Genomic DNA, 12,315 nt, shown 5'->3' on the forward strand with positions numbered 1-12,315 from the left:
GTTTTCCGGCAAAATGCGTCTGTATTGAAAAACTCTGAAAATGAAAGTAAAAGTAGGGAATTTCTCAGTTTTGGAAAGGGTGTACATCAAACAATTTCAATACTTTTCTTCAAATGATAATTCAATTTTGACACTTGTTTTTGAAATTGCAAATCCTCTTTTCTGACATGTGTCAAGCATTCTGATTTAAAATGTCCCAATAAATGTATATACACTCTGCAAGTATAGGGACTATTTTGCTTAAAGGCACTACTTTGTTGTCCTACCGATTCTAAAAATAGTTAGAGGGATATACCCATTTAGATATAAAGTATATGTACATATACATATTACTCCTAAGAAGAGTTACAATATAATTTGAACAAGTAGTTGTAAATAATATATGTGAAAATGGTTTTCTTTTTAGAAAAAAAAAAGAGGAAAAAATTCACATATACAGAAACAAAAATTATTAATTATAAGAGACAGGGACTTAAGGAGAGAATATAGATGGTGATGAATGTTCCAACCGTTGAAATATATCTTTCCAATAAGTATCAAACAAATAATATTTACATTTTTCAGAAACAAAAGTTTTTCAATAAACAGTCTTCTGGTTATAGAAGTATTTTTTTTTTGAAATGCGTTTTCGTATACATCACTCATTCAGTCTCTATTTTCTTAACTTTAGTCTTGAGATAACCATTATAATATATATCTCAACGTCTTAAAAGCAGAATGGCGAAATTTACCTACCAAGCAAGGGAAAAACCGTTAAAAAATTGAAATTTTCCTTTAAAACTCTAAATATTTTTATCTTTATTTTGTTATTGTGTTCAATGTTATTATTGGTATTGAAACAATTTCATTAAAGGTATAAATAAACTGTTTTACTCGATTGCGCAAAAACATTCGCAATGAAACCTAATGTTGGCCAACTAAATGCGTTGTAATATTCAACACTCACTTGTTGTCTGTTTTTTACTCCAGTCCCGAGGTGTCCGTTATTCCCTCCGTCGGCGCCTCTGTTCACGTCTTCAACAATTCCGACTGCGATGTATGTTCCGTGGATGTTCTGATTAAATTATCCCTGTCCCATCCTGGCCAGAGGCTGCAACAGTGTCTACAGGCGACAGACTACGACTTTGGGTAAACATTTAAGAAATAAGGAATCATTCTTTAAGAATTCAAGGGTGATCAAATACGTTTGGGGCTGATAAATTCCATATGGGATTTATGAGAGATTTGATTAAGCACGACGGTATTTGATCACTTCATTTTATTCAAATAATGGTTCCTTATTCCTTATATTTATATACTGTGGTTTCATCAATATTCGTGGGTATCAATTTTCGTGGATTTTCTGAAAACCACAGTTTCAAGGATACGTAAATTCGTGGCCAATGACCCTATCAATACAAAATGTTAGTTGATATTGTTCTTCGATGAGCATTTAATTTCGTGGATCAACTTAACAACGAAATCCACGAAAATTGGTATTCAACGAATATTGATGAAACCACAGTACTTTTCAGCAATTGTACGATTTAATATCAAAAAAGTCATTAATGAAATGTATTTGACTCTACGTTTCAAAATAGAGTGATAGTGTTATTACAAACAAATGTAAATATTCTTCCAAGAAATCTAGACAAAGTTTTGATATACATATTTACGGAAATAATCGAAACGATCAATCGTTTAAGCCAAAATCTTGCTTTAACAAAACATAGTAGATATTCATTACCGGGCAACGCGACTGTATATTTATGTGTTCTTAATGAGCTTTAATTAAACAGGTCCACAGAGAGACGATGTTACTTTCTGGAAAACGTTCAGCACAGTGAGTAATGAACAACATTCATTCCGTAACCAGATTAAACACACAAAATTTTTAAAAAATACCGGCAAAATCATTGTGTAATGTAATTATGTCACAAAATTAATTTCTTTGACCAGCTTTCCCCTGAATGACCATAACAAAGCGGCATTAGTTCAATGAAGACTTTAATCACTACGAACCGACCCCAGAAAGTGAAATACTTCTGTTTCTTAGTTATAGGACAACTTTGTATCTTTTTTTTGTATAACGTACGTTTCTACCTAATCGGACAGCTTTGTGTCTTCTTTTGAATGTGTAAAATGTACCATTATATTGCATTTGCATATCTTTTATCTTCGACAAAATTAATTACTAATTGCTACTGATAAATTACGAATGAATGAATGAAATGAAAAGAAGCAATAATTACTTCTGATTAATACTGTATATATTTTCTTTTTAAAATGAGATATATGTGAATAGGTGCTTAGATTTGAATCAAATGTATTAATACTAAGTTAACATATTCCTTTTTACTTTCCGTTGACCTTTTGTTTACCTTAAATTATTTAGTCAATATAGTTAAATTAAAGTCAATTTCTATGTGTACTTTATCTGCTTGTGTATATTAAAACTAGTGAATTTCCCATCTTTGTTGAAATTTTCTAACAAATTCACCATTTACAATACTTGAAACAACTCTTTAAACATTTTTGATTTTTAAAAATGCTACATATCATATACCATGATGATTTATTAATTTCTTGATGAAATTTATAAAAATATTTCACTTCTGTAAATTCATTTACATGCTAATGACATTTAAAAAAAAAACTTATTAGTTTACCATATTTAAAGGTTGCGTAATTTCTCAATCTATCATATATAATTCTTCTAAGTTTGGCTTGTAATCTTTTGGTTGAAGCTCTTTATCTTTTATGCATATCAACTTACCTTTTTCTATCAAACTAATTCGATTTTAGCATTCTAAATGAAACTAGAATTGACCTTTTAAAATATATTGAATAAACTCATCCTAAGAAATTTGCGAAAAAATCGATATATATAGTTAAATTAATTTTGCTTTATCATGAAGATGATTAGGCAAAACTTTTTTTTGAAGAATTGAATTAGTTTTTTCACAGTAAAGAACGTTGGTATCAGTTACTTCGTGATTTTTCCCAGCGATAAACTCCTGTGTAACATTCCTTCCTCTATAAATATAGGTTTTAATTCACCTTTGGATACATATTGAATTTTCCTCAAATGTATTTTTGAATACGCAAAATTAAAAAATAGTTTCCTGTTTATCAAAATTAAAGCTGTTTATTTTAAGTTAATGTACTATTTCTCCACATATTGTTGATATTTAATTTCTTAAAGCAGCAAGGGAAATTTTCGGAGGTCAATATTTTTGTAAAATCGAGAGTTGCTGTACTTGAAGGCTTTTGAGTGTTGCTAAACCTCGTGAAATGATTTTTGGGAGTTGATTTTAATCAACTCTCCTATGCAGTTACTCTGGCAAACCGAAAGTGAAACAGTGTTTGGACTTAAGCACAAATCATTGATCACCGCTGACAAGACTTTGAAAATAATAGAAAAATTTAAAGTAATGTATGCTGAAGCATTGTTTTTCAAGGAAACTTATCAATAAACACTTTGAAAATAGTCAAATTTGTATACAATACGAACAACTAAGATATTTTTTTAGTCTCATGTATCCCTACGCCAGAGTTTAATATAGCCTAGTACAACCCCACGCTCGGCTGTCTCCGTAAATCTCCGACAAGCAGAAAGGCGCTCTTGCTTGTCGGAGATTAACAGAGACAGCCGAGCGTCTGGTTGAACGAGACTAGAGTTCGATTTCAATAGTGCTTGGATCCATAAAAATTTTAGAATTGCTTCGATTACTTATACATAGTTTGAAATCTATCTTTAAATATTGCACAACATGATTCATATGGGGTTTCTTGAAATCCTTGTCGGAAAAGTCTAAAATCCATATAATAAAAAAGTGTGTAATTCAAATACAGGCTAGAAACTAATTGCCTTGCAAGATAAGTTGATTTTAAAATAAATGATAATCGATAAAATCAACACCCATCAGCACTTCAGTACTTTGATTAAAGATTATCATTAGTTAAAGAGATCCCTGTTGTTGAAATTGATATGCAATATGTAGGCCCTATTGTTAGTCTTAAGTGCATTGGAATCAAAAGTAAAATGCGAAACTTGCGGCTATGACTGTTGCGTTGACTGTGAAATAACAAGTTACAGAACGTAGGTAAAATAACACGAAAAGTAGATTGATGGGACATAATAAAATTTACACGGTAATTTCTGACATGTGATGATGCAACATGCACACGGAACGGAAGATCAACCCTTTGCAGGGAATTAGCTGGGGAAGGTCTATAAAGCCGAAAAGTAATGAAAAATGGGCGAAATCTGAAAGGAGAGAAATCTCAGGAAAAACCACCATGTACAAAATCTTATCCATTCTGACTAGTAATTTTCCTCAGAAATAGGTGATAGGCTTTATAAAGAGTGAATTAAAGGTATGTGTGCTAAATGGGAACTGAGGAAATTCTAGTTACAGAGTTCCAAAGACACTCATCCCCTGGCTACAGTGAACTGTATAAATAAAAACTGTCTCCTGCATGCCATCTAAGACATACCGGTATAATCGAAACAAGAGCCGTTGATTTTATGATTGTTCTTGGCTTCAAATCTAATATCAAAGCCATGAGGATGAGCCAATCTTCACTATGACGACCTTTTACTGAGAATAAAACAAGAAACAGTCTTCACTTTTTGTATATTTATTTTGAACAACACAATTTAAATAGCATTTGCATGTTTATAATATCCTTTGTCTTGCAATTTTTAGGTACGATATCAATTTTCACAATATAACGATTATGATATTTACACCCAAGGGAAAATAAATGTTATGCAACAGTCTTTGAATATATATTCACCGTTTTAATGATGTAATATGACGCCATTTCATAAAGATACACTGTTAATTATTTACAAGACTATAACAAGCAATAATTAAAAACGTTTCGACAACACAGAACATTCTAAAAGAAATAAATTATTTTTTTTAGAAGTCAAGTTCCCTTGCTGTAGGTTTAGTAATAGCACGTGATGTTTTTGTAGTATGATTTAACTTTTGACGGAAACTCTTCATTTCAATCTTATTTTGAAACGGTGGAAACGTTTTCAGATTCTAAGTACTTTTTCCTGGTACTTATTTGAAAGTCCGAACCCGATGATTTACTACTCGTAGCTCGGGACAACCGTTGCCATCGGTTACAATGCAATATTTCCTTGAATCCTTGTCTAAACATACTAGACGTTAAAACATAAAGAAAGAAGTTGATAGCATAGTTGATCTGCTCCAAAATCTGTGAAACCTCCTTAAAGACAAGGAAACCTAAAGCATTGCTTCCAAACGCATTGACCCTGAGGAAAAAAGCACTCATGTGGAGTGCTGTCACAGGAGATATCAGAAGAATGTATGCAACCATGACCCCGACCAACATTATAGTAGTTCTGTTGGTGTCTTGGGAGGTGGCCTTTCTGGCCGATTTTCCTACCATCGACTTACGCTTCTGACCGTGTCTGGTCAATTTCAGTGCAATCATAGGGGTCATGGTGATAAGAAAACACATTGGAATTAAAGAGTAAATAGACAGACCCCCTAAAAGGAAGGCACCAAAGCGGCTTACTTCGTTTGGATCGCTTTTATCATAAACATCTGGGTGGCATATCCCCTTTGGTGTTATTTGAGAAGCGTAGCTCCATACTGAAGTGTACGTAAAAATGAAGATGTACACTGCCAGTATAAGACCAACTGCAACGCGCTTTGTACAAATCAGTTTTGCTTTCAATGGAAACCATACAGCCACAAATCTCTCCCAGCATATGAATACGAGAAACCACGATGAGGACATTTTGGCAGTTTTGAAAATAACGAAGAAAGCCTTGCATCCCACGTTCGACAGGGCCCGTAAATCTGTTTGGAATAAGGTCAGGATGAAGTTTTTATTGAACGGCTGTGTGAGTAGAAGGACGGAATCAGACAGGGCTAGGGCTATCAGAAAGATCCTGGAGGTCAGGTGGGTGAACCTCTTGGTCTGCATGATGATAATAGTCAAGGTGTTCCCCGTCAACCCTAGCACTAGTAACAGAGGTAGAAGGAAGTAGTTAATGTAGGACAGGACATCTATCGCCGTTCTCAGGGTTTCTGCTATATCACCTGAGGTTGAGTTACTACAAAGTTCATTGCTGCAGTTCCCAAACAAAGTCATATCTGTGGTTTGTAGTGTTTGTGGCAAAGATGAAGTCATTTTTCTAGAAGAAAAGTTTCATTTTAGAGTATTTAAAAAATACAAACCGGAATGGAAATAAAAAGTACACTTATAACAATACCTTTCAAAGTAAGTTTGTGCGTTTTCAAACTTATTAATTTGCAATATTGACATAATTTTCCCTTACTTGAATATAAGTAAAGTGTGAATACTATAATTCGATAATCTCAGAGAGTTGCCACTTTCTTTTATAATACTTTCATGTTAAATACTGAAATCTGATTGGTTTAGACGCAGTTGATAATTAATTCTTTTAACCTCAGCGTTAGCAACACACTTGACAACCGGTAACACAACGAATTGTTACATGCGCGCAAATTATTTGCGCACGGTTTGCCATTAAATTCATGTCATTTCAATATAAAACAGTAAAGTTTTCTCTGAAATGAAGACATTCAGTATAGTAAAATAAATAGTGCCTGTTTTGGAGGGTAAGAATTGAAATGGACACCTCTCGAAAAGCATTGTGAACCTCCGTTATGTGTCGGTTGACAATGGTTTTCTCAGGGTGTCCATTTCAACTCTTACCCTCCCAAACAGGCACTGTTTATATATGATATGATGCCTGATGATAATTAAACAAGGAAGACAGTCCTTCAACAGTTGCAACGCACCCATGTTAACAAAAAACTAAGAAGAAAATTATGTATTGATACAAATCGCAATAATTTTTCACGTTTATTTTCTGTTTTTTAATCCCTTCTCTGTGGAAATTAAGGGCGATTTATACGAATTAATTAAAAAAATGACTTTTTATATATCATCACATTCATGATTGTATTAGAGTACAATGTTAAAGAAAGAGTGGTGACGTCAATTGTTAAATATTTTTTTCAGAATACCGATTTATGTTCAGAAAGTTACTTAGCATATTTTTAGAAAATCTAAGATAATTAAAGATTAACGAAGAAGCAGGTGGTTTGATCTAGAGCGGTATGCAATCATAAGGTCTTGATTTGCCTGACTTAATGTCAGCATTAATTCTGTGTGATGGGTTGTCGACATCACGATATCATTTAATTAGATTCTATCAAGAAGTCATCCTCAACATCAATATTGATAAGGAGTTAACGGCACTCCAATATTGTGTTCTTAAAGTATGTTTGTCATTGGAACCGTGAAATTGGTTAAGCCTAGAGGATTGTAATTAGTTATAATATGGGTTTTTTGTGTTTCCATATAAATAATGTTTATGATTACGTATTTTAGAAGTATATAGAAGTACATCTTGTTGTATGTAAATTTGTAAATATCAAGTGTTAAAAAACCATTGGGGAAAAAATCGAAAGGATCGTAACTTAAAAGATGGCAAAGTAAAATACAATAATTATTAAGAGGTCAAATAGAATGCCTTGGGTACGTTCAACATGTTTTTGAAAATATTTGTTTTTAATTTACCTGAGTCACTCAGGTGACCTTTTGCTGTCTGTGTTTGTCCGCCGTCGTTTTTCTACGTCATTCGTCGGTCGTAAACATTTTTAGCTACTTCTCTGGAGCCAGTAGAGCAATTTCAACCAAATTTAGAATAGAGCAGCTATAGGTAAAAGGAAGTAAAATTTTGAAATGCATTATCCCTGACCCAGGAGCCTTAGAGGTGGGGCTTAACATCAAAACTAACGAAATCTCTAAAAAATCTTCTTTACACCTGAATATCAGGCACTTAAGGAGGCCGATTTTGGGTTTTTTTGCGGAAAAACCATATGTAATTTAAACCAACTCTAGTTTATTTGCGAAGGTTCATGAAAATCGACCGTCTGGTTCTTTTTAGGGACCATCTCAAAATAGGGGGACATTTACTATAGGAATATATAGGGAACTGTCATTTTCTGCACATCAAAGCAGTTTAAAAAAAATACTACAATAGCTTTTTTTCTCAAATTGTTATATATGATTAGTAATATCATTTCCTACCTTTTGTGTAAAAAACACAAAATTCTACCTTCTGGTTTTTAGTGGGGGCCATCTCAAAATATTAAAATGCCCCAAATTTTGCTATATATTTGGATCATCACGAATGATGACTGGTATAATGGATTCATTCCAAAAATGAGGAAAATGTCCTCGAGGATAGCATCATTCTGTATATAGAATTTCAACAGCGTACAATTTTTACTTTTTCTTTTATGTTATTCCTTGTAACGTACTCCTACAAAGCTTCATTTTATCATAACTTCATAAAAGCGCAATGGCAATGCTCCCCTACCGCACAACGAAAAAATCGTATTAAAAATAAAAATGTCCTTTAAAAATCGAAAAAAAAATTCTGTATTTTTTTTTATTGTGTTCAGTTTTATAAATGATATCGAAAAAAATTAATAAGAAGTATAAATCAACTGTATTATATTAGAATGCGCAAAAACATGCGCAATGCAAACTAAAGTCGGCTTCCTTAAACTGTTGGCATGATTGCAGTAAGCATTGATCTCTCTACCAAAATTGTGTGAAATTCATGGTTCCAGGGTCAGAGGTTCTGGCACTAGGGTGGAGCTCTAATGATTATACTGTGAAAATCCATTCATTCTTTGAAAATCGTTTTCTCTGCACCTGGGTATTGAACTAATGAACTAATTACAGAGTTATGATGAGGAAAATGTCACTTCAAAAATTGTGAATAATATGGCCTCTGTGTCTAGGATTCGGTTTTCAGGGGGGGGCTATAATGGTTATATTGTAAAAATACATTAATTCTTTTAAAATCTCTCTCTCAAAAAAAAAAAAAAATTTTTACTTTAAGATATTGTATTAGATCAAATCTTTACAAATTTTTATAAAGTGCATTAAGGTAGTCCATCCATAACTAAAGCAAATTTAACAATTTTGATTGATCAAATTCATATTTTAAGGTTAATATGAGGCTAATATAAACCAAACTTTGGATTATGTATGTAGTCACTGAAATGAACTTTTTGTACTTAAAACTTTATCAAAGAGTTGTCTGCCCTTTGGGAACAAGTTTTAAAATCATTTCCTAAAATATGTATGGTAAATCATGAATTATTTTAGCATATTTAAGGAAAGGGAAAGCATTTGCAGCTTTTTACCAAGAGGAATGGGAAAAAATTATTTAAAATGCAGTTTTCCCATTGACTTCAATATTAACTTCAACATATGATTTTGTTAATATTCGCTTTTTTTTTAAATTGCTAAGGTGACTCATTGTTATTTAATAAACCTTTCATAATCACACTAAGATTTTAGTGACCAAACCTGCAATCTATTAGATATGAATATGATAGTTATGGGTGGACTATCTTAATTAGAATTTGCAATGCCCCTTTAAAAATGATATCTACAACCTTGTTTATGATATCTGATGCTAGTTTATAAAAATATTCTGTCTGAAAACCAGTTAAAATGTTTAGATATACTAGGTCAAGCAGCAGAGCTAATGAATAACCTCTAATTGGATATCGATGATTTTACGGTATTAATGTTTATTTAAAATGACGAGAAATAAAACTATACAACGCTTATAAGGTCCTCTTTGAAAAACGAACGTCATATTTTACTTAAATAGGAAAAACCCTATTTGATAAGTATCAAATATGTTCAATAGTACTCTGATTTTTAAAGGTTAATTTCTTTTAATTTTTACTAAAACTTCACGAGTATTATTATAACTTTAGTCGTATTAAAACTCTACGAAGATAAATACGAAATGAATGAATGCATCAAATAAAATTCTACACATAGCTAATAAAGTTTCTTCAGTTTAGCATTTCTAGACTTCAATAAATTAGCTCCGCGAAACTATGATATCCTTCAAGTGTTCCTTTGTTGTTATAATAGCATGGATTGTATAGGCTTAAGTCAATAAGTAGAGTACCCTTTCTACAGTTAATTAAAAATGACTTACAATCATGATAAAACTAAAACAATTAATGATTGGTACGTTATATCAATGGTTAGCTCTCTTCATGGAATACAAACGCATTATGCTACAAGCACTAACATGTTAAATAAGATAATTATATAGCACCGTTATTTTATATCAAGGCATTGAATAAGCTTCACTTTTAGTAGGCGAATTTTACTTCCTATTAATATTCTTATGCATATGTGAAGAAAAACGTGATTTGAATCATTATGTATGTAACTGTGTACATGTTTTACTTTCAAGGCAAAAGGATAAGAGTAGCGTTTTTATAATTTGCGTGTAGTTAAAGATTTAAATGAGGTTGTCATTGCTTAGCAGATAAAGCAGTGCAAGGCGCAATGCGTGCGCAAATAGTAAAATTTGCCTGATGCCCCATAGGGACACAATTCTGATCGGCCGAAGCCGATCACAGAAATGAACAGAGAAAAAAAGTATTTCTAAAGATAAAACTACTAAAAACTATCGGATACTAGAATGACAAGTGCGATAGATGTCAGAAAAAAGTTTTGGGTTTTTTGGGGGGATTGCAGAATTTAAATGTCAATGTGCACTTTATGTTCAATGTGTAATCAAACGAAATAATTCACGATTACTTTAATGGGAACTTGGTTTAGATTTAAGCCAAAAAGGACCATTCGCTGGATAATTATGCCGGATAATAATTCAACTTCCTTAAAATCGTACATTATGATAGATCATTGATGAATTAAGCATTTCAAAGCTTTTGTTAATAATGAATCTAAGTTGAGATATTAATCTTCATTTTAAAAACTCTTTAAGAAAGTTGAAAATAAACGATAGGGGAATAATTCTACTGAAGGATGTGAAGAAGGTTCAACAGGACCAAGATTTATTCTACATCCTTTTGAAATCTATATCTGATTAGATTTGATTTAAAATCATGAAAAACTGTCCTCCCAAATAGAATTCCTGATCAGAAATACTTTTATCATGTATATGAATCAAAATTTAAACAGAATGATACATACAATTCCATTTCATGTTCTGTATATCCTAAAGAAAAAAAGGTTATAAAATCTAAACTGTAAATTATGGTTTACCCTGCCGCAAAAATACAACTTGGTTCCATGCGTATATATCCAGCATAGTGTTAATGTATGTGTATAATAATAAAACGTACATGTGAAATAAAAAGCAGTTTGTGAAATAAAAAGCAACAAACGTATCCGTAATATGGAAAATGGAGATACATTTTTATGATTGTAAAAAAAGCATACAGTTTTAAAAATTTAAGTTATCAATTATTTTTTTAATTTTTAATGGTGTTGTTCGTTTTTTCTTTTATTTTCAATGTCTTGTTTCATGTCTTTATTAATATCTTGTTTGAGGGCTACGAATTTTTATGTCGAAAAAATTGTTATCAAGATATTTGGAAAATGGTGGGTTTAAATTTAAACCTCCGATGAACTTAAAATAGTTTTTTGTTTTTGTTCATATTTTTTAATGTCAACTTTTTAAAAATTTATCTGTATGTATTTGTTATACTAGTTTTTTCGCATAGCACGCATTTCATTTTTGTTAGTTTTCAAGTGATTAAATATACAGTACACATTTATTGATTTATTGCTTTAAATAATGCATTCAATTTTAAATGTTAAGATAAAAGATAAACTAGGAAGGAAGCCCTCTCGCATTCCGGCACAAATTAGAAACTTACCTTTACTGATTTCCTATGTGTCTCAAATTTCAGATGTTAAAATGAAATAAATATCGTTGATGCTCTGAAAAATACCAAACAAGAGTCAATGACAGTCTTTGATCCTAGAAATCCAATCGAATCAAATTAAAGTTAATTATTTCAATTTTATTGACAAAAGCAATAAGGCTTGTGAGAAATGAGTAGGAAGCTGTGAGTTCAAATAAAGACCTACCTTGATTACCGGTGAGAGGGATTTCTACCTGTGTCCGTCAGGGAAAACCTTTATATACCAGCGACTGGCTGGTTCGATAAATTTATCACATGATGTTTGATATCACTATATTAAACAATGTAAGCTGCAATTTTCATATCAGAATTTTTTTATTGCAAAGTTAACTACCTGTTCTTAAATTACAAAAAGGATTTATTTACCAAACCTCTAATAGTAATATTTTTGTGGTTACAGCTATTAAAAAGGCCCTATAGAAGCAAAATTACATTACTGTCGTCCAATGCAAAACTTAGTACATAAATACATATTTATTCTCATAATTTTTGTTTACCATTTTAATGCGTATCATAAACGGTTTTTTTTAAA

The 12,315-nt window shown here is 31.7% G+C and overlaps 2 protein-coding genes across 2 annotated transcripts in view; one reads left to right on the forward strand and one right to left on the reverse strand.

The window, feature by feature from the left end:
- LOC128178651 (uncharacterized) overlaps positions 1-2,440 on the forward strand; it is a 58,383-nt gene extending 55,943 nt beyond the window's left edge. The window contains 3 exon segments of the mRNA XM_052845915.1: positions 970-1,128; positions 1,779-1,822; positions 1,939-2,440. Of these exon segments, the coding sequence (XP_052701875.1) occupies positions 970-1,128; positions 1,779-1,822; positions 1,939-1,949 (214 nt within the window). The 3' untranslated portion in view covers positions 1,950-2,440.
- A 2,167-nt stretch (positions 2,441-4,607) lies between these two features.
- Positions 4,608-11,965, reverse strand: LOC128177063 (neuromedin-U receptor 2-like). Its single transcript, XM_052843586.1, has 3 exons — positions 11,950-11,965; positions 11,736-11,799; positions 4,608-6,163 (listed from the first exon to the last, which is right to left on the reverse strand). Exon 3 carries the CDS (start codon positions 6,157-6,159, stop codon positions 5,005-5,007), a length of 1,155 nt encoding a protein of 384 aa, XP_052699546.1. The 5' UTR covers positions 6,160-6,163; positions 11,736-11,799; positions 11,950-11,965; the 3' UTR covers positions 4,608-5,004.
- Between the last annotated feature and the right edge of the window lie 350 nt (positions 11,966-12,315).

Source organism: Crassostrea angulata, chromosome 3, assembly GCF_025612915.1.
Source record: "Crassostrea angulata isolate pt1a10 chromosome 3, ASM2561291v2, whole genome shotgun sequence".
In the NCBI taxonomy this organism is placed as follows: domain Eukaryota; kingdom Metazoa; phylum Mollusca; class Bivalvia; order Ostreida; family Ostreidae; genus Magallana; species Magallana angulata.

Excerpts from the sequence above, each read along its gene's own strand:
- LOC128177063 (XM_052843586.1), bottom strand. The coding sequence starts at position 6,159 with ATGACTTCATCTTTGCCACAAACACTACAAACCACAGATATGACTTTG.